At 40.4% G+C, this 27,444-nt stretch overlaps 2 protein-coding genes across 2 annotated transcripts in view; one reads left to right on the top strand and one right to left on the bottom strand.

The window, feature by feature from the left end:
- The first annotated feature begins 2,282 nt into the window (after positions 1-2,282).
- UBAC2 (UBA domain containing 2) overlaps positions 2,283-27,444 on the top strand; it is an 89,013-nt gene continuing 63,851 nt past the window's right edge. The window contains exons 1-4 of the mRNA XM_039730424.1: positions 2,283-2,362; positions 11,568-11,695; positions 15,106-15,225; positions 15,660-15,766. Of these exons, the coding sequence (XP_039586358.1) occupies positions 2,332-2,362; positions 11,568-11,695; positions 15,106-15,225; positions 15,660-15,766 (386 nt within the window). The 5' untranslated portion in view covers positions 2,283-2,331. The remainder of the gene's footprint in view (positions 2,363-11,567; positions 11,696-15,105; positions 15,226-15,659; positions 15,767-27,444) is intronic.
- GPR18 (G protein-coupled receptor 18) lies at positions 17,103-22,075 on the bottom strand. The gene is made up of 2 exons (XM_039730425.1): positions 22,033-22,075; positions 17,103-18,387 (listed from the first exon to the last, which is right to left on the bottom strand). Exon 2 carries the CDS (start codon positions 18,342-18,344, stop codon positions 17,379-17,381), a length of 966 nt encoding a protein of 321 aa, XP_039586359.1. The 5' UTR covers positions 18,345-18,387; positions 22,033-22,075; the 3' UTR covers positions 17,103-17,378.

Here is a 27,444-nt window from a genome sequence, read left to right as displayed (position 1 = left end):
CATCCAGCTTTGCTGTATCTGTCAATGATAACAAGTCCACAGAGCTGCTTTCGAAACAGCCCTTAAACATTTCCCAAATGCATCCTCACTGAGTGGAATACATGCCGAAGTCTCTAGTATGTTCAGTGATTATGACTTGAATCCAATTCCAGTGCCTGACGTTGCAGAGGACAATCCCTCTAATATGATTACCTTGCAGGACATCAATCTAGGGAAATCTTCAAAACAGAGCCTATAAAACAGAAAAATACTAGGCCTTGGCTCTTAGGAATGTAAACTTCTAGATAATGGTCACTTCATTCTGTAAGACTGTGAAAAGAAAAAAAACCAAGCTTTATCTTCAGCACTGAAACAACATTCCTAAACCTATTACACAGGCAATACTGGAAAAGTTTTCAGGTTTTATCCTCACCTATAGTAAAGCCAGATCCACAAAAAGGCTTAATTACTTTAAGTGGAGGTTAGTAAAAAAAGTTCAAAATGGTAATTAATTAAGCCATGAGTACCTCATTAGATCCCTAAAGCTTCAGGAGACACCCAAGCTTTTCCCAAAGAGGTTTCACGCTGGAGCTATTACAAGATTTGCAGGCTTTGCACCTCCTTATTTACCTTCCATTCCTTAGAAAGGAGGGTTGCCTGCCACTTTTGTGTGGTTACAGGCATTCAGCAGTGCACCAGCAAGACAGAGTTTGCATATGTAGCATGCAGCAGCCAGAGGCATTTGCATTTGAAAGGAAGAAGGAAAATTTCTGTAGCAAATAATTTCTTCCAGCTGCGCTTTAACAGCAGAGAGTAAGCTGGTTGTCTGTAGCCAAAGACACAAAGTATGGATGGGTTTCATGCTGTGAATCCAATTTAGATTCTTTTCAGAGGAAAGAACCTCATCTTGGGATAAGTCAGGATTTCCAATGTGCTATCTCATTGTCTCTTCTTCCTGGCTGGTTTAGACATACCTCCTGCTCTGTGAGCGGATTGTGAGTCCCAATCCCACCTGCCTGATGCAGGCCTTGTACAGAGAGGGCAAGTGAGCAACACAGATCTGAAGCTAGTGCTGGAAATTGGCCATTTTAAAAAGACATGCTGGTATGCTGATCTTAGCTGAAGCCTTTGTGAGCCAAAGGAAAAGGTCTTTTTATGTCCCCTTGGCTGTGTTTAAGAGATTATGTCTTCAAAGATTCAGGAACTCAGCATTTCTGAATACTGGCTAATAATTGCATTTGAATGTAAATATTAAGATGCATTTTAATGGTATATAACAAAATGTATGGAATGTAAGAAATATAAGACTTACCTAAAATTTCTTACTATTGGTCGCCTACTTAAAAATTGTTACCTAGCTGACAAGTCACATTTTGCAGTTCCAGAGTGGCATTTGCTTTCAGTCTTGTACTGCAGTAAGGTAAATGCGACTTTGAGGCCCACAGTTCCATCACCACACAAACACAAAGTGCACGCACCTTGTGCTGCAAAGCACGGTCACGTTTTCACATGCCTAGCATGACTTATTTCAGTAAAGTCCGAGTTCTACATTTTCATTGAAAATGGCAGTGGCATTTGGTGCCCTAATAGTTTCAGCCTCGTGATACCATACCTGCTGTGAAATCGGGAATGTGGCTCACCTCATTTTGGGTGCCTACCATGCTGTTGGAGAGCCGGAGTCTGATGTGCCATCAGAGCTCGTGGAAGCCTGGGGAGGAATTAATTTGATCCTAAAGCAGACACCTTCACTCGCCGCCTGCAAAGCTCTGCGGGCTCTGCTGTCTGTGTTGACTCTGTCCCCGTTAGCTGCAATGGCAGCTCACCCACAGCTCCTAACCAGACATTTACTGCCTGGACTCCCCGAATCAGGGCGAGCCTCCAGGGCCAGAGTTTTCCCAAGCGTAAGGAGTCAGGCTTCCTCAAGGTACCTGCAAGCTTAAAATTTAAGTCGTGTTGAAAGATGAAACTACGTAATAATTAGGGCTGGAAGCGCCTTCTGGAGCTCGATTAGTGCAACGCCTCAGCCAAGGCAAGGTCACCTGGAGCAGGTGACAGGGGAAAGTGCCCATGTGGGCTTTGAATGTGTCCACAGAGATGAAAGATGAAACTACGTAATAGTTAGGGCTGGAAGCGCCTTCTGGAGCTCGATTAGTGCAACGCCTCAGCCAAGGCAAGGTCACCTGGAGCAGGTGACACGGGAAATGCCCATGTGGGCTTTGAATGTGTCCAGAGAGGGAGACCCCACGCCCTCCCTGGGCAGCTGTCACGGTGCTCTGCCACCCTCAGTGCAAAGAAGTCCTCCCGGGGGCTCCGCCAGCCGCGCCCGCCGCCGGGCCGGGCCGGGCCGCTGCCATGTTCACCAGCACCGGCTCCAACGGGTTCTGTGAGTACCGGCCCCGCCGCGGAGCGGGGAGGGCGGCGGCCGGGGGTGGGAGCGCGGGCGGCGCTGCCGCCGTCGGCCCCGGGGGAGCCGCTGGCTTCGGTCCTCTCTTGGCTGGACTTTTAAACTACGTGACGGCGGGAGGAGCCGCGGGTGTGTCTGTCTGCATGTCCGTGTGTCTGCCTGTGTGTGTGTCTGCATGTCCATGTGTGGCTCTGTCTCCCTGTGTGTTCATATGGATTTGCATACATCGATATAGATCTCCGTGCCAAAACACGTATATGTGTGTGTGTCTGCATGTCCGTGTGTCTGCCTGTGTGTGTGTCTGCATGTCCGTGTGTGGCTGTGTCTCCCTGTGTGTTCATATGTATTTGCATACATCGATATAGATCTCCATGCCAAAACACGTATAAAAAAAAAAAAAAGCAGAAAAGCCCTGTTTTCTAAATGTGAAATTACACTTGTTTTTTAAAACCAGTTTATTGATAAGGCAAACATAAGGACTAACACGCCCCTAGCTCTGCTTAGCTTTATGTTTATGCACAGCACATGTAAATAATCTCCTGTCGCGGTGCTACCTGAAGTGACTCCGCCGGTGCCTGGGGCTGGCTCTGAGCTGTTTTACAGGACACAGAACCTGCAGCGCCTGGAAGCAGCGCTGGGGAGCTGACCTGGCTGCGGTGTGGACTCGGGCACCACAGTCCTAAGAGCAGGCGAGGACAAATGCTGTGTCAAAGCTTTGCTGACTAACTGCGTGCTCCTTACAAAGTGGGTGGGAGTGTCCGTCTGCTGAAGGGCAGGAGGGCTCTGCAGAGCCCTCTGGACAGGCTGGTCAATGGGCCGAGACCCAGCAGTATGAGGTTCAAAGAGGTCAAGTGCCGGGTGCTGCGCTTGGGTCGCAACCACCCCAGGCAGCACTACAGATCTGGGGGAGAGTGGCTGGAAAACTGCCCGGAGGAAAACGATCTGGTCCTGGTTGGCAGCCAGCTCAACATGAGTCAGTGTGCCCAGGTGGCCAAGAAGGCCAACAGCACCCTGGCCTGTATCAGCAGTAGTGTGGCCAGCAGGAGCAGAGCTGTGATTGTCCCCCTGTACTCAGCACTGGTGAGGCCACACCTTGGGTACTGTTTCCAGTTCTGTGCCCCTCAGTTTAGGAGGGACATTGGGGTGCTGTATCTCTTGGGTACTGTTTCCAGTTCTGTGCCCCTCAGTTTAGGAAGGACATTGGGGTGCTGTGTCTTGTCCAGAGAAGGGCAATGGAGCTGATGAAGCATCTGGAATGCATGTCCTATGAGGAGTGGGTGAGGGAGCTGGAGTTGTTTTCCCTGGAGAAAAGGAGGTTCAGGGGTGATCTTATCACTCTTTACAAGTACCTGAAAGGAAGCAAAGTGAGGCTTGCCCTCTTCTCACAGGTAACCAACAACAGGACAAGACCAGAGAACTTAGCCTCAAACTGTACCAGGGGAGGTTCAGGTTGGACATTTGGAGGAATTTCTTAATAGAAGGGATAATTACATATTGGAATGGGCTGCCCGAGGAGGTGGTGGAGTCACCATCCCTGGAGGTGTTTAAGAAAAAACTGGAATGTGGCACTCAGTGCCACACTCTTGTCGACAAGATGGTGTTTGGTCAGAGGTTGGGCTTATTGATCTCACAGATCTTTTCTAACTTAATTGATTCTGTGATTGTGTGAAATCCATTTGAGTATGAAAGCACCCTATGACTAGGGGGGAATAATTCTGGCATTTCAAAAGGGGTATTAGTTGTAGCTGTATTTTTTATGAGGAATCCAAAGAAGGGAAGAGTCTTTTTCAGATGGATCTGATAATACTGTACCTTGATTTGCAGCTCCTGATTTTTCATCTCTCCACATGCCCCCAATAGGTACTGTAGAGGGACTTTTCAATGGCATGTGTCTGTATATAATTCTATGAGAAAGAATGGAGGAGGAAAAGTGTCCTTGTTAGACTGAATGGGTGGAAAGTCATGGTCAGTGTTTACAAGTGTTTCCAGGTTTGATCCATCAGAAGGATGAGTGGGAAATGGTTGTCATAAGAAACATATCTGTGGTAGGGAAAAAACCTAGACAATATGTTATTCTGCAGAAAGAAAACCGGAGAACCATAGAACATCCTGATGCAGAAAAGACCCACAAGGATTATCAAGTCCAGCTTCTAGCCCTGCACAGGACAGCTGAAGAATCACACTGTGTGCCTGAGAGCATTGTCCAAATGCTTCTTGAACTCTATCAGGCTGGTGCTGTGATCACTTCACTGGGGAGGCTCTTCAGTGTCTGGTCACTCTAGGCAAAGAACCTTTCTCACCTAAACCTTCCCTGACACAGCTCCATACTCAGTGTTGTGCTTTTTTTTTTCCTTCTCAAAAATGAATACAACATATGTTCTTACTGAACTTACCCATTGACCTAAAGTGTGTTTTTACAGTAAGACTTGGCTGGTGTGGGTGCACGGACAAACTCCAGCAGAGGCGTAGATTTAAATGCAGTGACATATCCTCACCTAGGGCACAGCTGTGGCAGTCTCAGGTGTCCCTGTGCCCTCAGACTTGTTTCTGTGTGTGTAGCAGAAGTTGCTGCAGTAGCAGCAGGAGTGTGGAATTCTGTCACTGATGCACAGAATCTGATGGTTCAGGTAGTTAATGAATTGGTGCCTGATGTTGCACCAGGGGACTGTGTGTGTGTGTTCTGCCCCTGGGGCTCGGAGCCTCTGGCAGAAGGCAGTTTTGGAGGATTATGGGAGCTGTATCAGTGACCCTGAATGAAATAAGTGGACACCTGGTTCAGCAGCAATAACAATGATTGTGCCAGGTCACACTGAAGGCTCCTGCAGCCTGTTGTGCCACCTCTGACAGACTGATTAACATCTATAATGTTGGGATGAGGAGATATAAATGTAAAAATAAACATACCTGGTACATGGTACAACTGTGAGATAGAGAAGCCAGAAAACAAAGGACACCACCTTCTGAGAGGACAAAGACATTTTGCCTCTGCTGTGGAAACTGTTTCTGTTATCTGGAATATTGGAGGAGCTGGCATGCTCTGGAAAAAGAGCCAGTGGCTCTGGGTACTAGTGAGAGACACAGTGCAGACTTATGCAAATGGCTTATCAGAACACTGACCCAGCTGACTTGTCAGAGAGCACTGCAGTGTGCTCAGGGGGCATCCTGGCAGCACCTGGCTTTAGGTGGGCTGTGGTGCCACACCCAGGCTGTTGCATGTGTTGCACTCTGCTGGCAGCTTTGGTCCTGTGTACAATGCTGCTGGAACACTTGAGCAGTTCTGCAAAGGCTCCCGTGAGTGTGTGACTGGCCTGGCTGTTTGCTTTACTGTAATGCTGCTTAGTTTGCCACGAGGCTGTGTCCCAGGGGCAAAGTATGATACACAGCAAGGCTTTCCCTTACTGGACACAAAGGCCTTACCAGCAGTTTAAACTGGTTAGACCAACACAAAACCTTTCTGCAGACATTGTAATATCCCCTCCCGATACTCTTCATGCTCTTTATGTACTGCAGAGGAAAGTCTGTTAAGAGTCATTATTAAGGTAACATATGAGTCCATCTTTTAAAGCACGTACACTGGTTACATCTGAAAAATATTTGACTACTTTGACTACTGAGGAGAACTCTTTGAACTCACTAGTGCAACTTAGGCTTTTACCTCTGTGACCCTTGTAGTGCAGTGCCAGCAATTTGTTACAAATCCCCAAGGCAAGAAGGGATCTCTGTGCTCCTCTGCTTGCATAACTGGCAGGACTGAACTCTGTTGTGCAGAGGCGTTGGGAAAATAATAAAACTATGTAAATTAATGCTTTGTGGTATGACTGAAGGAGAAATGAAGCATGTACTGAATACATAAGACTTGTGCATAACAGTATTATGCAGTACAGAGCTATACGGGAAAGCAAATTAGCTTGTACATCAGCATGCTGCTGTGCAGCCTGGTTAGCATGAGCCCTGGAAGCAGCACAGCATTGAAGGCCACAAAACTGTGGCTATTCTGCTTCTGCAGAGCTAGCTCATTTCATTTCAGCTCATGTGGGGATCTCCACATGGTCTTGTGGTATAGCCATACCTGATATTTCTGACAGTGTATGCTAAAAGTAGTATGGTAACATCTCTGTCTGGTTGGGAGGAAGAAAAGTTTGCTGAATGGGGTGAATATTTTTGATACTTTCAACCTGATTCAGTTTCTATTTCAAGTATTGCTTTTAGAAACAAAGGTTTTCTTTTTTTTTTTCTTTTTGTATCTTTTTTTTTTCTTTTTTTACTAGTTTGTGACCTGGGCTGCACACTTAGCAGTTTTCTAAACAGTAAATGTATAGGCAAGTAGCTTGATTACAGTCTTGCCTGTGCCTTTAAAAAATAGATTTAAAGCATGATCACAGGTTTCTCTATTAACTTTCTTAATACTAATATTATTCACCTCTCAGCTTCTGGATTGAATTTAGAAGCATTTGGTGACAAACTGTTCCTGCAGTAATACTCTTACTGTTTTCACTTGCAAACTAACATCACTGCTGGTTAGTGAGCCCACTGCAGGTTCTTGGACAGATCTTGGAATACAATAGATTGATATCTGTATGATGGCTTAATGCAGGAAAAACAACCACTCAAAATGCAGATTCTGTGCGTGCATTTGGGAAGTGCTGTGGGTTCAGTTGTGTATCGGTTATGGTTTAATTCACAGATCTTGTGTATAAGCACTTCAAAACTGTTTTGTGGGTATTTTGTGCCATTATAGTAGCCCCCAGAAGTTAATTGTGTGTTTGAAAGTGACATGCCTGCCTTATAGCAGCTTGGTTTGGGAAATTTGCAGGTGATAGAAAAAAAGAGTTACACAGCATGTTTTGTGCAGCTGTGGTGTAAGCTCAATAGGGATCCCCACAGAAATTGCTCTGAGCTAATTTGAACTTCTGCAGCTGCTGCTCATCAGCCGGCTCATCACTTCACATCAACCAGCAATGAGATCCTCTTTGAGTCCTGAGCCTGGAGTAGCAGTCCAGGGGGTGAAGTTGTTCCTGCAAGAGCTCTTCTGCAGCAGTAGCTTCGTCTGGCTGCCTGTTTTGCTATGCCCATCTGCTGTCTCTTCATCTTTGAGTAGTGAACAGGCAGGGACAGGAAATAATTTCAAAAACTGTAGCTGTTGCTATATTTTCTCATTCTTGCCATTAGTGCAGTGCTGATTTCTGAAGCTGCAACTCAGGCAGCTGTGCCATAAACCTCCCCCTCTGTGACAGATGGACACTTGTATCCTTCACTCTGTACTGTAAGAGAGGCACTGGCAACCAGCAGAGTAGTACATTCTGGAAGAAGAGGATCTGTGGGCTTTGTACTAAGTGCAGGGGTGGAATGTGGAGGCTTAGAAGTGTTTTTTTCATTTATGTCACATTTTAGGATCAGCTTTGCATTGCGCAGTTGGTAGATGAAGGTTGGGACACTTGCCCATGAGATTATGAGGGCAGTTTTGGGGGAGAACTTCTCCATTGCACCAGGAAGAAGCAAAGATCTGTAGTGGAAGCTAATTCCTTGCTCTTCATCATAGTGTGGGCGTATCCTGCTGGTTATTAAAAAAAAAAATCTCTGGGTACTTAGGTGGATGCTCAGTAGACAGGAAGAAGCAAAGATCTGTAGTGGAAGCTAATTCCTTGCTCTTCATCATAGTATCCTGCTGGTTATTAAAAAAAATTTCTCTGGGTACTTAGGTGGATGTTCAGTAGGTGTGTTGCAGCACCAGTGCTATAACTGCCTGTTGTTTGAAAGAAATGCCACTTAAGGAGCATCTTGAGATCACAGATTCATTCCAAGATCCCTGAAGACAGTATTTGATATATTTTAACTTCAGAGGTCAAAATGAGTGTTTATAATTTCATTCTTCTTTCTCTGTGTGGTATAAAGACACCCTGTTTTCTCCTTCTTGTGCACATTTGCATCGGTGCTGCCACCAGACTGGTGCCCCACTAGGTTTGTGGTAACTATTTCCATCTCATCCATGCTTGCACATTCATTGGATTAGAATTCTGCTTTCTAAATTTTACCTTTGCATTGTAAGTAAGGAATTTGACTTGGATGTCAGAATGCTCAATTGTGCAAAATCTGACATTGTTGTCATTTTTGGTCTGACATGTTCGGGGCATTCCACAATGGAAGGTTGTTCCTTCCCCACAATGTCAGAGTAGTCCTCAAGAATGATCTTTATGCTGTTGAGGGATAAAGCAAACTGCTACACTGTGCAGTGAAACACTTGGAAAAGGAATTTCAGAGGATGCATTGTTATATTTTTCAAGTTCACCAGACAAGAATAAACTTCTCAAATATGATGACATTATGAGAAGCTGGAGGGTAGAAATTTCCATCAGTCACGTGATGTTTCCTGTGGGTGACAGTCAGATTTATGGGTTAGGTGCTTCTGTGGTTTTTCACTTGATGACATGTCTTATAATAAGTATTTTTTTCCCTGTATCAGGGTTTAAAGTGTCTAAGCTGAAAGCTAAAAGGAGGCTCTTAATAAAAATGTGTGTTCACACTTTTGGAGAAAACAGATAAGGTTCTCTTGGTTGGATATTTTTGAAAGCATTCAAATTAGGAATTAACTTGATAGGATAAAGTATTTCAGTTTATATTACCTGTAATGTAAAAATGATCTAATAAAAGAATTGTGATAAAATCTACATATTAAACCTGTATAGAAAAATATAGTCACTGTGGGATATCTAGAGACTTTGTTCTCATGTGTGTCTGTGATAATGTTGTTGTTACGTAAAAAGTTTTATAGGATTAATCGGTTCTTGTGAAAGTTTCTTAAAATTAATGAAATAACATAAATGCATTCAGTAAAATATAGTAAAAAAAACAATTTTTATCAAACTGTGGTTCAGAAAGGTTTAGTGTTGTGACTATTGCAATTCTTCAGAATTAGGCTATACTTCCAAGTATCAAAAATCTGTATCTTGTTTATAAAATTGACCTTTTCATGTTAAGAAATGTTAATTTAACTAAGTTAACTCAGGGAGTATTGCTTGAGGTTTTAAATGAATATCTGTGTGCACTGTCTGCATAGTAGCTTTCTGGAAGCTCCAGTTTCTTTTTTCTGCCCAGTATTGTACAGTACTCTGCTGGCTTCAGATGGTTTTGAAAAGCACAACTGACTTAGAGGAATGAACAATTTTTTAAAAATGGATGTCTAAAGAATATAGACTTTATTTTTGGAGGAAAAAAACCAAAAAACAACCCCAAGGAAAGATAGTAGATTGAAATGTGGGCAGTTTTCTCGCATTAAAAAAAAAAAAAAAGAATCAGGCAAACTTTTTCCCCAGGGGTCTCATAGAATCATAAAAGTAGAGCTTATATTTAGCATAGTAATATCAACCTGTGTCAATGCAAGTAACTGCCTAGTTTCTATAAAAGGATGGTTCTTCAAGGCCATACTTGCTTAAGTGGAAAGTGCATGTTTAAATAATGAACTCAGAAGGTATGGGTGTGGACTGAATTAATAGTTTTAAGTACAAGTTTTCATTATGATACACATAGCTATGTTTTCTTCCCATGGTGAAGCTCAGAAGACTGCAGACTTCAAGGTGGTGAACTGTGGATAGATAGAATGTAGGAAATAGAGATAGTGGTGAAGGTAATCTCACCCCTGAGGAGTTACAGCTGTGCTAATTATCAAGAATGAAGAACAAGCCTGCCCTTAATGGGCCACAGCTGGATCCAGTTAGGAGGGGAATTGTAAAGGAGCAGATTGGCTAGTCAAGGTGGAGCTTGTTGGCTGTGCAGAGGAGGAGGAGTCAGTGCTGTGAGGAGCTGCCCGTGAGAAATCACCAAGAAGGCATGAAACCTTTGCAATGAGATGGCAACAGTGAACAGCTAACCATGCCCATCAAAGTCATTCTTGATGTCATCAGTTAATACTTGGATGAGGATCATGCTTAAACTATGTAGCCAAAGCCATATTTTTGATGGCAGTGGCATTGTGCCATAATTAAAATCTTCTCTTTGGTGCCTATTGACATCTGCTTTTTCTAGCAGTTCAGTGTTCTAGTGTGCAGCAGATGTTGAAAAAAATAATTTGCGATATTCACTTTAATCTGGACAGGTAGTAAATGTTTATTGTATTGTAGTGTTTCATGCAGTTTTGTTCCTGCTGTATTCCTGCTCTTTACTCCCTATTACTACTTTTAAAGTAATCTCATTGCTTCTTTTATTATATTAAGAAGAATGAAAACAGAACTATGGATTTTTGTAGTACCCTGCAAAACAGTTGTCTGAAAATGAATGGGTTCTGTGCCATAGCTGAGGTGTTTGGAAAGGAAGTAAATGTGATTCAGGTTACATTTGTGAAAAGGAGAACAGTCATAGTTCAGACTCCCTGTGCTGGCTGGAGTTTTTGGGCAAGAGTTTTTGTTTTATTGCATCAGCTGTACCAACAGGTTAGGGTGAATTGCTGTCTGTGCTCCTGCTGGATATTCTACTTGGTAGATTTTAGTAAATGCAAAATGTGTACTGCAGATTTTGTTGTTCTTTGCCTGCTTTCTTCTGTGTCCTTATGAAAATCATGCCCCTAGAAGGAAAGAAGTTCTCATTTCACAAACATTCTGATTCTAGTAATTTCTTTATGAATAATTGTAATGATTGAATGGAAGGAAGATGCGTATCATGTAAATTGACTTAGAAATGATTCCTTGAATGATGGATCTAAGTGCAGTGGTGAGAAAGTCTGTTTATTCAGGTGGTTCCTGCTTCAAAGCCTCTAAGAAAAAGCTAATCTTAGTCCCTAATGCAAAGGAAACAGAAGTATTTAACTAAATGTGTATGTATATTTTGCTAGAAGAAAGAGTGGTTATTTTATTTCCTGAAATGCGATTGAGCCTTAGGAGGGCAGTATAGGAGGACATGACCTCAGTAGGTGCAAAGAACTTAGTTTTAGTTGTAGCCAAATTCATGAGAAAATGTTGGAAACAAAATGTCTGGTTAATATTTAACTGTTATTAATATCTCTAAACATTTCCTTTGATTAGCGTGTTCTTCCTATCTATTCGCAAGTTTTTGACAACTTGGAAGTTGTTGAGCTAAAAGGTCAAGATGGTGTCACTGCTATTGTGTCATCCAGTCACCTGTTTAAATGTCACTTTTTGAATGTGAAAGACTTTTCTCTAAAATGGTTTGATGGTTTATTTGTTTTGTCTTTAAGATAAAGCGCCTTTGTCAAAGAGTTTGTTACTAGTCCCAAGTGCCATCTCGATTCTATTGACTCTGCTCTTCCAACATTATCAGAAGTTCTTTGCGTACAACCTACAAGCTGTAAAAGAGGATTTTCAGGTAAGAGTCTGTTCACTTTGTGTGAAAAGAGAATGCAAACTGTGGTTTTCTGTGCAATTTTCTCCCACAGTCTGTTTGTCCTCTGATTCTTTTCCTTTGTACACTGCTATAGACCAGCTGGTTCTTGTCTTTTTTTATATCCCCCCAGTATGCTACTTTTTGGAAAGCATGAGAAAAAGTGATCTGAAATAATCAATATAGCTTTTAATTTCTTTTACTTGTCTGGGAAAATACTTGGTTTGTGTTGTTTTTCCTTTCAGGCATTGGCATATGTAAACTTGCTGTGAATGAAGTGTGACTTAACCCATTTAATAATAACAACAGTATTTTGATATGAATGTCAGTATCTTATTGTGCCTAATTTTTGAGGCTGAAGAGGGCTACTTTGATTAGGCATGATGATTATAAATTATTTTAACAATGGAGGCCATAATTTTCATTCTCTAACTTTGTTGTAATTAGCTGTGGAACACTAATAACAACAGTATTTTGATATGAATGTCAGTATCTTATTGTGCCTAATTTTTGAGGCTGAAGAGGGGTACTTTGTTCAGGCATGCTGATTATAAATTACTTATTTTAACAACAGAGGCCATAATTTTCATTCTCTAAACTAACTGTTGTAGTTAGCTGTGGAAAACGAAACTTTGTTGAATAGAACTGCTGCTTCTAAATTGAAAGATTTAGAATGGGGGATGATGGGGGAGTTTGTCATGCTCTTTGGTAAACGGCTGAATTGGTTAATTTCATACTCATTCCTGTTTCAAACTAAGATACTCTATCTTTTAGATATTGTATCTTGTAAGGTTTTATTTTAAATTTAATTAAGGATCCTATAGTATCGGCTCTAAGTGTTGGAATAATGCACTTAAAAGTGATTAGACAAGTTCTGTGGATATTTGTTTTGGGATGTTTTTAATTTTTGGAAGTAGAAAACTTATTGCTCAATAGAGAAAGGTTAGCAAATGCCTCTGTGTTTATCTTAGCCCATAGATTTTACAATTGCATCAAACAAAAGGTATGTAGTCAAATTCATGTCTTTGAGGATGCCAGCTGTAGCCTGTAAGCATTAAAAGATTATTAGACCTAGCTAGTGATGCTCTGTGCTGTTGTGGTCTCTGTAATCTTTCTTGTCAAAAACAAGAGCTTTTGTAATAATAAATTACAACTCTGCAAAGCACTACTCATATTTACCAAGTAACTTGCTGATGCTGTGCAGTGAAAATACATAAATGATGTCTGCCTTTTAAAAATGTTACAGCCAAGTGTTTGGAGAGGGGAATGAAAAAGTCTGAGAAACTATTCAAGTTTTAAATGAAAATTGTGTGGGTTTGGCATTTGTTTATTTATTTGTTTTGATATTTGTCTTCAGAGGAATCCTCTCTTTCCATATGTTTGATCTGCTGAAAAACAGTAGTAGCTGCATTTTATTCAAAGAAAACATCTCTACTGTGTCTTAACCATAAACACTTGCATGTATCTGTAAAAGCTATGACACTTTTATTGTGGAACTTTGAGGGAATTTGTGAGTTTGGGTTTTTTATTTAATGAGATTGTTTCACTTATTGCCACAGCCTTTGGAGCAAGCTATCACTGAGTACCTCTGAGATCAGAGAGAACAGATTGTTTAACTCCTGTCTGGTGCTAATATTCAAATGAGAACTCTTAAAAAAATTTTGTTTAGAATAAATTCACCTGCAAGGATGTGTTTAATGGAAAGGAATTTCCAGGGAATGAACAAACATTTTGGATGTTGGATTTTGTTACTTCTTAAAGCTGGTAGAGAGCACACAAATTAAAGTGAACAGTTGAAGAAGAGTACATTTGATTTGGAAGGCAAAATATGTGCTGTCCAAAACTAAAAGGTCATTGTCTCCATACAGAAGGCCCTCAAGAGCAGCGAAAATGCTGTGTGTAAAAAATCTTCGTTATATCATATCTGTGTGTATTTTAAGCTGGCTAAAGCAAAGAGCAGTAAGGCTAGGAGCCTTTCATAGTCTGTGTGAGAGCTGCTCAGTGCATGAAATACTCAGCTGCAAGGTCATGGCCCTGCCAGTCTTGACTTCAGGATGGGTGGTACTCAGGCTAGGATTTAAATTGGGGCATGTTGACATGGGATAGTGAGAAGCATGAAATACTCAGCTGCAAGGTCATGGCCCTGCCAGTCTTGACTTCAGGGGGGGTGGATTTAAAACGGGGCATGTTGACATGGGACAGTGAGATGGGTGAGTGAAGTGGATTGAGGCCAATACTGTGTGGTGTCTTCATTCATAACTTGGACAGTAGGACATAGTGTTCTCTCAACAAGCCTGTGGGCCATGTAAAACTTGGATCTGTAGTTGTTACACCTGTTAGTTCTGCAGCCATTTAGCGGGGAGAAAAGGGTCAGTGTGAACCTTAGTCCAGCAAGGGCAAATACAAACTTTTGTATCAGAGAGGAGTAACGCCATGCACCAGTACCGGCTGTGGGCTGAGCAGCTGGAAATCACTTTACAGGAAAAGCCCTGAGGGTCCTGGTGAGGCTTCAATGGAACATGAAGCAGCAATGCAGCATTGTGGCTAAGAAGCCAAGCAGCATCCTGGGCTGCATTAAGTAGGAAGAGCTTCACAAGGAGGCCTGGATGGTGATCATCTCTACCCAGTCTCAGTGAGAGCAGTCTGAAATGTTGTCCCTTGTGCTGGTCTCCTGAGTGCAAAATTGACCTTGGCATGTTGGAGAGAGTCCAGTGGAGGCTGCCAGGCTGCTCAGGGGCTGGAGGATTTGATGTATGAGGAGGCTGAGAGAGCTGGGATTGTTTAACCTGGGGAAGAGAAGGTTTAGGGTAGATCTTACCAGTGTGTGTAAATACCTAATGTGAGGGGGAAAAAAAAAGCAGAGTGAGGTCCAGTGAAAGGACAAGAGGCAGCTGGCATGAATTGAAATACAAGAAATCCCATTTAATGGAACGGATTTTTACTGTAAGACTGGTGGAACAGAGGAACAGTTTCCGTCCTTAGAGATGTTCAAGACTCACCTTGGCATGGCCCTGAGCAAGCTGATCTGATTAGGCCTTCTTAGAACAGTTACACTGTACTAGTTTGTTTCTAGAGATTGCTTCAAAAATATTTTTCTTTGTAATTCTAAATTCACTAGTATAGTGATTTACTTTTTTATTTGTAAGCGTAAACTAGGAAGCTCAAAGTGTGTTTTGAGTTAATTTCAATTGTTTGTTTATTTTAACAGTTAGACATCTGCTTTGAAAATATTTTAAAATAAAGAGACTCTCCATGACATTCTACTCTCTGTATTTCCCTTACCTGTGCTGCATTTGTTTTACCTGACTCCAGTGTTGAATTATTTCTGAGCACAAATTCTGTAAAGAATTCCCTTGAAGAAGGAGTGGCTTAACATGATGATATTAACTTTCCAGATCTGGAGACTTGTATGTGGAAGAACAATATGTCTTGACTTGAAAGACACATTCTGCAGCAGTCTGCTCATTTACAACTTCAGAATATTTGAAAGAAGATATGGCAGCAGAAAATTTTCAGTAAGTTCCAGTTTTGAGTTTTTTTAATAGAAACTTTTCTGTACAGTTTAGTCTTGTACTCTTGGATGAATACTGCAGTTTTATTTCTAGCATTTTGTATAGAAATATGTGTTAAAAGCTTGTAAAGATAATTTGGTTTTAATAAATTTAAATTTATATTGATAATACCTTGCAGTCAGTGGATTATTCTAATTTCTATTTGCAGTTGTATCAGTTGTAAGGTATCAGACCCATGAAATTTAATTTGGAAACAATCTTACTCTTGATTCTTCATTATCTAGACAAGTGGACCTGGAATTACGTTGTGTTAAAGATTGAATTTGTCTTAACTGAGCTACTATAGGGGTTTTCTTAATTTTTCTTATATTTAGAGGTATATTAAAACCTTATTTTGAAACTGTTGAATTGATTCAAATGAACCTTTTTCTTTCCAGTCTTTTTTATTGGGCGCTTGGATGCTCTCAGCTTTGTTTGATCTTCTCCTTGTAGAAATCACTCAGTATATATTTGGCATCACCATCAACAGCTTGCCTTCTGGTTTGTAAGTAGCTTCTAATGAATTGGTTATTTTAGATATAGTTTCAAGGGATTGTTTTCTGAAGATTTTCTTTTAAAGAAATGTTTCTTCATCTAACACTTCAAATTATTCTAATCCTCTTTTGAACTGAAGTGTAAAGGTTCTTGGCACAACTACTGTAATTTCAAACATTTATTTCTTAGCTATGATTTGTGTTTAATTTATAATTTATCCATACGATGATTAGTTTCCAATCCATTAGTCTCATTTCCTCTGTTAACATGATTGCAACATGGCTTGCAGCACAAAAATTATTGCTGTATTTGTTCAGTCTAAATTGTTTGAATCCATTCAATTTGTAAAAACTAGAATCAGGTTGTGCTGATTTCTGTCTTAAATCAGAAAGGCAACAGAACTGTAAATCATGTGCTTATGTTCCCTTTTAAATGCATATGCATTTTGTATTGGTATTTTGTATGTTTTTCAAAAATTGAGTGCCAGAGCTTGTTACTTACTCCATTTTGTGCTTGCAGCTGAAGTTCTTACAACTGTAAGGTGTTCAGTGGTTCAGTTTTGCATAGGTTATGTTTGAGATTTCTGCACTTAATGAAAGATGTGCATATTACAGTAGGGCCACAGAGCTTGCAACCCATTGTGGTTAAACTTCTGGCAGGTGAGATCACAGAGACTTGAGTTTCCATGTGTGGTACACTCTGAGGTAATAATAAAAGCTCTTGGAGTAAGATTTTTAATATTAAACACTCTATTAGACCTTTTTTTAATTTATGCTTTTCCAGTGCATTTATTGAAAGTATCTGAAGACTGATGTATAAGGGACAAAAAGCATGTGTTTGATATTATAAAAGTATATTTTTTTTTTAGTGTGTGAGTATTCAAAAGAAGTTGAAAGCTTGAGTAGCTACTGCTCCTGTTTGTTACCTAGAGTTTGTTGCTAGGACATAGGCTGCTAATATGTCTGGACAAATTAATATTTTCCTATATGTAAAAAGATACCTTGTGCATATTTATGACACCTTGCTTTTGCACATCATACCCACAAGTAGGTAATGAACAGTTTAAACATTTTACCCTTTGATGGTATTTTTATGACTGCAGAATGGAGTAAGTTACAAAGGAATCTACATCAAAGATGTTTTTAATTAAGTAAAAGATAAATTTTACCTACATATACCTTCTCATGAAGTCATAATGCATTTGATATTGAGAGAATGAATTAATTTTAGAAATGTGGGATATACAGTAGTTTCAGGAGCATTTGATTATGCAAATATAAAAAATTCATATATGCATTGCATCATAATTCTTCAGTGTTGTTTGCTTTATTCTATTAATAGTCACTTTCACATCTGACAATATTCACAGACATTTGAGGTGATAAAAGCATTGGAAAGTTTAACACTGATGCTAGGTTTAGTTCATTTCAGGTGAAACGGCAAAAGATGTTGAACAAATAAAAAGAAGCGCAATTATTATTCTGCTTCCATTGTATTTACAATGCAACATATATATCTGCTATCTTTGGTTATAGAACATCCTTCTGTGTAGCCCAGTGCTAGAATTTGGAAAAAGAATCCCTTGTTTACATTGTCAAAGTCCCCTGACATTTTTTCTCTTTTTATATCATTTCACTGTTCATATTATTGAGTGATCTCATACTTCCAGTTCGAAAACTTTTCCTGCGCATGCTTCGAAGGTAATTGCGATACAGGATTACGCTGATGACTCTTGCCTGGAATTGTTTGGAAACAATGTAGTACAGTATAACATCCAAGCACGTACTGAGATTCATGAGGAAGGTGGTAAAGGCTGCCCAGGGATTGTAACTTGTGTTTTCATCTTGCAGCATCAGGAAGGCAAAGCAGATGTGGAAGGGTACAAAGCAGATGAGTACCTGAGCGATCAGAGTAACTATAATTCTTATGGATCTCTCCTTGGCCTTAGGCTTCAGTTTGGAAGTCTTGCCATGAATAAAATTATAAATAATGACTAGGTAACACCCTATCATGATAAACAAGGGGATCAAAAAGAAAAAAATCAAGCGACAAAAATTCAATGTATTTACTTCCTTTAAATGGATGATATCAAGCATTTTCATGCAGGTAGTGAAATTTGAGGCTTGGTCTGGATCAGATCGTAAAAACACCAATGGGGATGTTGTTGAGAGGGTCATTATCCAGATTCCAGTGCAAGCTAGCACAGCTTTTTTTGTATTTTTTAGTTCTTTGACATGTTTGGGCTGAACAATAGCCATAAATCTGTCTACACTGATAAAAGTCAGCAGCCACAGAGCAATGGCTGGATAAAACACAGTGAAAGCCCCAAGGATCCGGCAGAATGTATCTCCAAAAGGCCACTTTTCTGTCCCATGATAGATTATCCGAAAAGGCAAGGAAAATATAAAAACCAGGTCAAGTAATGCGACATTCATCATATATACAGTTATAGTTGTTCTCTTCTTGGTTGTGCAGCTGAACACCCATAGTGCCGTGGCATTCACCAACAATCCCACTGTGAACACAAAGCTGTAGAAGACCAGTGATGCAATCCTGTATTCTTCTGGGTGGGAATTTTGTGGCGTCATAGTTTAATTAAACTTAGAATAGTTGTTAGACTCCATAAATCCCCTAAAATCAAAAAAATATTGGAAGTTATTCTCAGTCAAATAAAATCTGTCTTTAAAAACAAACAGGAAGATTGTTTTAGGATAGTGTTTAGTGATGAAACTATTGTTTAGCTCTGAAATGTGCTTGTTTTGTTGCTTTTTGTGACTACAAATACATTATCATCCTCTGAGGGAAACATGTATTGTCAGACTTGTGAAAATAGTATTTATAAGCATGTTTTAATAAAATATTTTAATTACTTACAGGGTCTCTTAATATAAGGAATCAAAAAGTCAAGATTGACATTTCAGGTGTGCATCAGTAGCTGATAGTTATGTTGAAATAGCTATATTTGAGCTACGACAGCTACTTTCTAAAGAAAATATTTCTTCAAGCTGTCTCTGTTAAAAAATTCTTGACTAAAACTAGTTATGAATAGAAACAAGTTAGCATGGCATGTAGTGACATTTGGATATGCAAAGAGTACTGACTTTGCCTTTTATCTGTGTAGGACCTACTTAACTCCCAAAAGAGCAGGTGCTTGCTCTTTAAAGACATTTATAAAAACTCTTTGAGTATCTGCCTAGTTTCTAATACAGTGTTTAATCCCAGGGCATCAGAACCACCCACCCAACATATGCATAAAATTATAATAGATTAATAGACTTGCTATTTAAAAAACTAAAAAGCAGGAAAGCTGCACAGTCTCCAGTCAGGCCATAGGGGAACAGTATTTGCCTTGGGGGAAAAGTTGCTGTCTGGTGGCCAGCTGCCCCAGAGCAAAGTTATGTTCCTTCATCCAGCTTCTTGGTCATTGGAGTTGGACATCTGAAATGTCACTGTGCAGGCTGAGGTGATGAGAGCTGAAGGAGAGGATCCCTCTGAAGGAGAGGATCCCTGGTTTTCTCTGGAGCCCATGAGGATGGCAGACCTTACCTGGTGTTTGCATGAGTGCTTTGTTTAACACTCACCCCCAGCACTTTCCTGGCTCTTGGTGTGGTCACAGTTTCATGACTGTATGTGGGAGGGTTCCTCTTGTCTGGCCTTTTACCCAGCCCTGTGGCAGCTTTGTGAAGAGGAGGAGGAACAAGTTAGTTGTTTGTCTGATCTTCCCACTTGTGACAAACAGCCAAGGAAGTTCCACAGTATCTGTTAGGCACCAGAATGGTTCTCAAGAGCAGAAGGGTGCATAGGTCCTGTGTGTTTTATCTCCGGAAGTGAAGAATGCATTGAAAACCAGGTTTATTGTTACTGCCCATCTGGTTAATGCTTTCTCTGTTATGTTACCAAATACTTTCTCAGTGCTACAGGAATGCATAGGGGATTGAACCAGTGTTTATTAATCTGGCATCCTGCTTTGACACTGGCAGATACCAGCTGCTTTGGAGAAGACTACCATGGAGTAACTAACTTAAATATGGCCTGTTAAATCTTTATATAGGTTAGTTTCTGCCTTGAAATATAAAGTTTGGGCTTCTCATTTTCTTACAGTTATCCAGTTTATAGATACATTAAAGTTATGCATAGAAATATTTAACCCTTAACTTCAAGGTCTTTTTTGGCCATACAAATGAAAAAAGTGTGGTTTTGTGCTCAGATGAGGACATTAGAACATGCAACAGAATTTGTTTTGTGTGGGAAAGGCCATATATGTAATACAGAAAGGTTTGAAGGGCATCTGTATAAATGCCTCTCAAATTCCTTATTGCATGAAGAACTCTAAAAATAAGAAAAATAAAATAAATAATGCTAGCAAACCTTATTGAAGGTTAGATGGCATAAGCTAAAAAGTATTGTGCACGTGTGCATAGCAGCATAGTTAAAATATTGTCTGGCACACTGTTCCACTTTCACTACTGTTGCACAAAATTGTCCTGATGTTGCTTAATATACACCTCCCCCCCCTCTTGCACATTGTGAGTTTTTTCTCTTTTCTTCTGTTATTTTTTCTGTCTTTCTAGTGACTGTGTTTGAACAGTGCAGAACTACCAAGCTCAATGTCCTGAGTGATTTGGCAGATGAATTGAGTAGTAATGTATAAGACAAGTAGAATAATTCATCTGAATATTAAGAAACATCATGGATTTTAGTTTCATTTTCGCTCGTCTCCTTCGGACTTAGAGTGACTATATTTATTTCTGGTCAGGTCATGTTTTCAAAATAGCCAGTAGCCTGATTTTGGTAGGAAGAGAGGAAGCTGAATCTGGTGTGATATACTTTTCATGCCTTGTTTGCTAGTTATTTCAGGTTTGTGATAGTTTTGAGATATATAAAAGAACTGACCTGCTGTAACAGAAAGGGTTTGTTGGGTTTTTTTGCCTTTTTTTTTTTTTGCTTGGTTTCTGGAAACTGTTTCCCAACTTTGTGAGTTTAAATGCATGCCAGTTAATTTTTAACAACCTAAAATGTAGCATTTATTTAGGTAAGAAATATGGAGATTTTTTAAAAGCATATGTTACCTATCTGCATTTGTACACAATTTGAGATATTTTGCTTTTTCCTTGGTACTTGTCTGCATGGAGTTCAGGTCAATATTTCCCAGGTCAGCCCAAGCACATCTTTGGGTGCCTCTGGGTGGATGGTTTTGCCCTAATTGCCATTTTTCATAATAGGAACATTTACTTACTGCTATTGGTTAAAGCACTTGCTGAAGAGCCCTTGGAGTCACTGGTTTCTGGAAGACTGGTCTGTATTAATTCTGAATGATTCCTCTCTTGTTTGTCTGTATGTTTTATTAGTCTTCTAATTTTTTAATGATAACTGACATTCTCAATGTGAATTGTGAAGTCTGGCTCTGTGCTCTGTACGAGATCAAGACATTGGCAGCAAAATCACATTATTCCTCTCTTGTTTGTCTGTATGTTTTATCAGTCTTCTAATTTTTTTAATGATAACTGACATTTTGAATGTGAATTGTGAAGGCCAGCTATGTGCCTTGTATGAGAACAAGACGTTGACAGCAAAATTAAATCTTTTCCTCCAGATTCTTAATGTGTGTTAGGTAACAGTGGTTCCATTTAAAGAACCATGTGTGTGTCTCCCTTCCCAATCCCCCTTTTTACTTTGTCTGTCTCTTATCTTTGGTTGCATTTCCCCAAGGAGAACATGGCTTTCAGTGAAGCACAGACACCAAGTAACATAATCTCCTGGTTTTGTTTCATGAAAACAAATATTTTTCTTTTAGTCTGTGTTAGGTAACAGTGGTTCCATTTAAAGAACCATGTGTGTGTCTCCCTTCCCAATCCCCCTTTTTACTTTGTCTGTCCCTTATCTTTGGTTGCATTTCCCCAAGGAGAACATGGCTTTCAGTGAAGCACAGAGACACCAAGTAACATGATCTCCTGGTTTTTGTTTCATGAAAACAAACATTTTTCTTTTAGTGATAAATGTACTTACCAATGTTTTCATTCATTGCATACTTGTAAAATTTTTGTTAAAATTCTAAACAACAGTATTTATGGTACTATGCTTTTACAAATGCAATCATTTTTCTTTAAATGTTCTTTATAGAATGCTGCTGATATTGTGAAAGTGCATTAACAATTAAATATATTTTCATTAGTTCTAGAATTAATGCCCATGTTCTGATTCTGGGCAAAGTCTCTTAGCAACATATATGAATATCCAAGTTACTTTGTTAGCACGGCATAAGGGATCATTACTCACCTTTTGTGCTCTACAAAATTTCTTCAGAGATGCTTCTTTCATGGCCCCAAATCTGTAGAAGGTTTAGACTTCCTCTTTGCTCAGCTTCGCTTAGTTAAAATAGCTCCTCTTCTCAGGCAGGAAACAATGACGTAATCTCACTAGTGTTGAGCTCTTTTATTGGTCATACTTGAAAGTTACTATTTCACATTGGTGTGGTGTCTGTGAGCTGGTATTTCTATTACCTTTCAACAGTCAAACTTTTGTAATATTTCCAGCGTGGTCAGACTGGGCTGTTGTGCTGCATATATTTTCAACTTTTAATGTTTGTGGTATAATGAAAGCATATTTTACGTTAAAGTTTCCATAGAAAGGTATCTGCAAGAATACACATCTTGGTTATGCATAAGTTTCTAATAAGCACAATGTAAATGTATTTTCAGTAGAGCATAGTCTGGTGGAAATCCCCATTTTATTTATATTGCCTTGGATAGTAGTCAGTCTGAAAGTGACAGAGAGTCACTGCATTTGAAATGAGAAGTTTGATTCACTTGAATACACAACCTTTTTATGCCTGTACTTACAACACTTTATTAACACAGCAGCAATATTTCTATTTTTTATTTGCTGTCTAAATGAATAACATGCTTATTTATGAGAAGAGGTTTTAGCCTGTGTTAAAATGGAGTAAAATCTCTCAGCTGTGTCACTGCAACAGACATCTCAGGTGGGATTGGAGTATTCACAAAGGATTATAAGTGAAGAAGACTAACTTCCTATGTTTTCTCTATCAACTTGAGAAAAGCAGTTTGGAGAAGGAGTTCATTCCATGTTCTCTGTAGAGTGCTTGTTGCTTCAGGTCTCTGGCTGCAGTCTTTGGGAGGTGGTAGCAGAGACCTCTGTGTTGAGTAGGGGAGCAGTAATGCTTTGGTCTCCACCTGACATGTAGTCAAGAATTTGCCAGGATGTTCACTTGGTACCAGAAGCAACAAAGTCCTACAGTTCAGAAATTGCCAGAGTCAGATTTGTTTATGAGAATGTCTTTCTTTACTGACTATAAAACTAATGTAGGTAGGTGAGCCTCACTTAGTGCTCAAGATAACTTCTGGGAAAAGAAGCCCCTCTCTACTGGAGTAATGTAATTTATCTCAGCTGAATGGGTTTGTGTTAGTGAGTAGGTGTCTGCATAGGTTAGTGTGATGGTTAAAGTAATTAAAGGGAGGAGCCTGGACATGATTTTTGGTGTGTATAGATTACCTTTAAATATTTAGGGTTTTTTTTCTGTTCAGGTGAACTAATATGAAACTTGGTTTTTTATGATCATTCCAAAGGCCTTTTAAATGCAGTGAGCTGCAAATCTTACCCAGATCACCCTAGAGAAATAGAAATCTATTTAAAAGTGCTTAATATTTTAGGACTAAGAAGTATCTTAAAAGGACTAACCAGTGCTGAAAACTCTTCAGTGGCTCTATCATTAGTAAAGCAACTCCAGAGCATGCTTCAGCAGAACCATGCACTGTTTTCAACTGTTCAGTGAAATTCAGTGCCATATGTATATGTTCTGGAAGAGAAGAACTGTTCTTTTGAACTCTCCTAGGCAAGAGTACTTTATTTTGGGAAAATATACAGAAGTGTGGAGGCACCTTCCAAGCTGAACTGCACTGTAAATGCAGTTTATGTATTTATGTTTATGCAGTTTGTTTATGCCAAAACAGGCAAGTGCCTTCCTTAGCAAAAGAGCAAGTACAAAAGTGATTCTGGGTTTAATGGGAAGTGGGCAAATGTTGAATTTGGGATCAGAGAACCTATATGCTGTGAGTTGTCTCTTGACTTGTTGTCTTCTTGGGGGAGGGTGGAAAGTGTGACCTCTTGTAGCTGTGTCATTTTGTCTGGAGGGTGGCTGATGTTCTGATCCTGCAAGGGAGGTCATGCCTTGTGAGGGCAGCTGGAATCAAATCCCACAGTTTACACAGGTGGCTAACAGCAGCCCAGTTGAGTTTGCTGGCAGGTTAACTATCCATCTGTTTGCTGCAGCTTGTCAGTCTGTGTTCTGCTTTCGCTCAGGCTTTTCACAGCCTTCCTGGTGGAGAAGAGGCAGCCAAACCTCTCTGCTGCTTGTAGGCTGGCAGGCCTTCCCCCAGGCGTGGAGAGGTAGCTCTGTTTGGCAGCAGGAGGCTGAAAAGAGATGTTTTCAGGGTTGCATACTCCTTGTCTAGGTGCTCAGCTGGCTGCAGCTACAGGGTGATAAGCATTTGCAGGTGAACACCCAAGTCAAAAGTTGCACTGCCTGTGGTTTGTGAGAGGCAGTGGGCTGCTCTGCAGTGCCACATTCCCCTGTTACTTTGGTTTCTGCTGTAGGAAGCACCTGGCTCTATTTTTATTTCCTTTGCTGTTTTATCAGCTAGAAATGGGTGTCTTGCATTTGTTTCCCACAGATGGGTGAGTACTTCCTCTGCTCCAGCTTCTACTAAATTAAATGCTCAGTTCCATCTGGGGTCTTTTGCTATTCTGAAGTTCGAGCAGTAGACAAGGTAATTTTTGTTGCATTATGTTGTGCTAAAGCTAGTTTTAAGTAGTTAAAAGCTAAGCCAATGTATTTCCTATCTGAGGATGAGGCAGAGTGCATGTGGTCTGTTACGGTGTCTTCACTAACTTGCAGTAAGCTTCAGAAGAAATGAGTTTGATCTCTTGCAACAGCCCCAAAGTGCAGCACTGAAGAGAAGGCCTTCATGCTGTTGCTTTTGCAGAATTAATGTACTGCTGGGTCTTTCAGTGGTTTAGTCATCTTACAGAAAAGTCTGGTTTTCCTGTTCATTTACTGTGTAATGTAAACTTTGTCCAGCTGATACGGAAAAGTTCTGCACACAGTGGGACAGAAGGATTGCCCTCTGCCTCGGTTTGGTAGGGAGCTGGCTTGAGCTCATGGTCTTCTTCTCCTTTCAACCTTTCCACTGATAGAATCTATTGAAAAGAAAGAACTGAAGCTTCTTGCATGGTTCACTGCCCCAGTGATGCAGGAAGCAACTCTCCCATGTCAGTTTGTTAACTTACCGGCTTGCTGTTGTGGGTGAGTTCACATTCACTTTTGGGTTACTGTTTTCAACCTTGATGAGAACTGGCCTCGTTTTTTATTCCCATACTGTGGTCATCATAGTGAATACTGAAGAATAAACTACTGGTTAAAAGTTGGCACTGAATGCATAAAGTTATTGCAGTTGTTTCCAGTTTTGCTGTGTGTGTTGCTCAGAGGCTGCGTCATGGCATAGCTGTCCCTCCTCTCCCACTTGTCTGTGTGGGGGGGTATAAATGCAGTGTGCAGCAGAGCTGAAGGAATGTAAAAGGGAGCAGCTTAAGAGAACTGCAGCCTAGTTAGCTGTACCTGACATGCCTTATTTACTGTCACATTTTGCTTTCTGTTCCCTGTTTTACTAGTACATGGTATGGTATGAGGAAGGAGATGTTTTTTCCCTTAAAAAAAAAGCAACATTCCATGTTTCTCCTGTGTTCATTTCAGTTTTTTCCTACCCCTCTTCCCTTCCCTTCATCCCCCTGCACCAACTCTCCTACAGCCAGGACATACCCTGTGTCCTAAATAGCCAAAAAATATACAGTGCATCTGGCCTGTAGTTCATCTGTTTATCACTGTCAGTCAGCCTTTGAAAGAAACAATACTTCAAAAATTAATTAAAATGAAATTTGAATCTCTGAGGTGTCTCTGACAGTGGGGTAATGGGCTGGAGACAGTGGTCTTTACACACCAGAAATCTCAGAGTGTCCATAATCTAATATTAGCTCATGGCAAATACCAACATAGCTCCATGCTTGTTGATGACCCTATGTTGCCTTTGACAAATTCCTGTGTTCTGTTTTTTGGGAAGCAGCTTTCCTAATTCAAAAAGTGCACAATTCTCATGACAGATATTTAACAGTTTTTTAAAAGCAGTGTGAATGCTCAACTTTTTTATTTTCTTTTTTGAAACCTCCATTGTCAGGAACTAGTTGGTTCCAGTTTGGAAGTGTCTGGGAGAGAGGTTTTATTTCCAATACTCTTTCCTTACTAAGTAGGTTGTATGTGGTGTTTTTACTAGTAAACTGCTCTTAAAGGTCTCAGGTGCATAAGAAGTATTGTTCTGAAACTTGATATGCCTCCCAGGAACAGAGTTAGTGTTTCAAAAGAAATGTCTTATTTGGAGCTGCATGTACTCAGATTCCTTTGATGAAGTCAAGTGCAGGAGTAGGGAGAGTTCTTCTGACTCCTCCAGAGTTCAGGAGTTTGGACAAGCTCTGTCAGTAACTAGCCCAAGTATATGTTATCAGAAATTAAACAATTGAAAATTGTTACGTAGGCTTTAGCAGACCAGTGAAGGGTTTAATCAAAAGTACCTGAAGTGAGAATGGGCTGTGTGAATTAGAATAAGCACTTCAAGGGTGCCTTACAGTGTGTTGCCCAGCCCTGGCAGGTAGCTTGCTTTGCAGAAGCAACGATCTAATGCTGTTCTGCCTGCCCCACCTGTCCCTGGCACAGGTGAACAAGCAGCAGTGTGTTGGGGTTGTGAAGCTTGGGGTGCTGTGGTGCAGTTGAGGTGACACGAGAGGAGCATCAGGATGATAAAGGGGCTGACATAATCCAGACTGGGACAAAGCAGCTGCACAGCAGTGAATCTGGTTGGTTAGGAGCTCTGCTGGGCAGGTTTGCTTGGTGTGTAGGCTCAGCATTGTCCTGGGAGGGAAATGAAAGAGCTGCTGAGTGTGAGTGTGCTCAGTGCACCAGAGCACCAGGACAAGGCCAGCTTGTGCTCTGAGCTGGCTGTGGTGGACAGCAGAGCTGGCTGCAGGCAGGTGATTTCAGAGTCACTGTCTTTTCAGGTATGGAGCTACGTCCAGTCAGAGAACTCTGTATTTCCCAACTAACTGTTCAACTACAAAAATTATATCTGTTTTACACACACACATTAAAGGGATGAAAGGGATGGAGCTGAAAATTCTGAGCTTTATCATGACAAGAGGCCTAGGAGAGTAAGTCAGGGCATAAATCTGAAGTTCAATCATTTAAGCAGCTCTTTTCCTTATGTAGAGATTGTGTTGGTAAAAGTGGTTTTAAGATAGGATGGAGCAGTGAAACTGAACTGAGACTTGTGTGTTCCGTATTCTGTCACTTTCATCCTTTGCCTCCAAATCATACTGCCTGTCAATGTTTTTTTTGTTTTAGTCTTAGAACATCTGGGACATAACCTTCATTTGCTTGTAACTGAGCCATGTGCTCTCTGATCTTTGAGGCCACCAAATTCATATCACTTACCCAAATAGCAGAAATGAGAGGGGGTGCAAAGCTTGTTTTGAACAAGGAACAGTGAGAGAAGAAAGGGCAGTAGAGGTGGCAGGATGCATCTCTGCATTCCTTCTTCTTTCAAATTTGGCAGCATGTGGAGGTAG

This window comes from Passer montanus, unplaced genomic scaffold (assembly GCF_014805655.1).
Source record: "Passer montanus isolate IOZ18808 unplaced genomic scaffold, ASM1480565v1 scaffold72, whole genome shotgun sequence".
In the NCBI taxonomy this organism is placed as follows: Eukaryota; Metazoa; Chordata; class Aves; order Passeriformes; family Passeridae; genus Passer; species Passer montanus.
The sequence above is the reverse complement of the archived record's forward strand: the minus strand, read 5'-3'. Positions and strand labels throughout refer to the sequence as shown.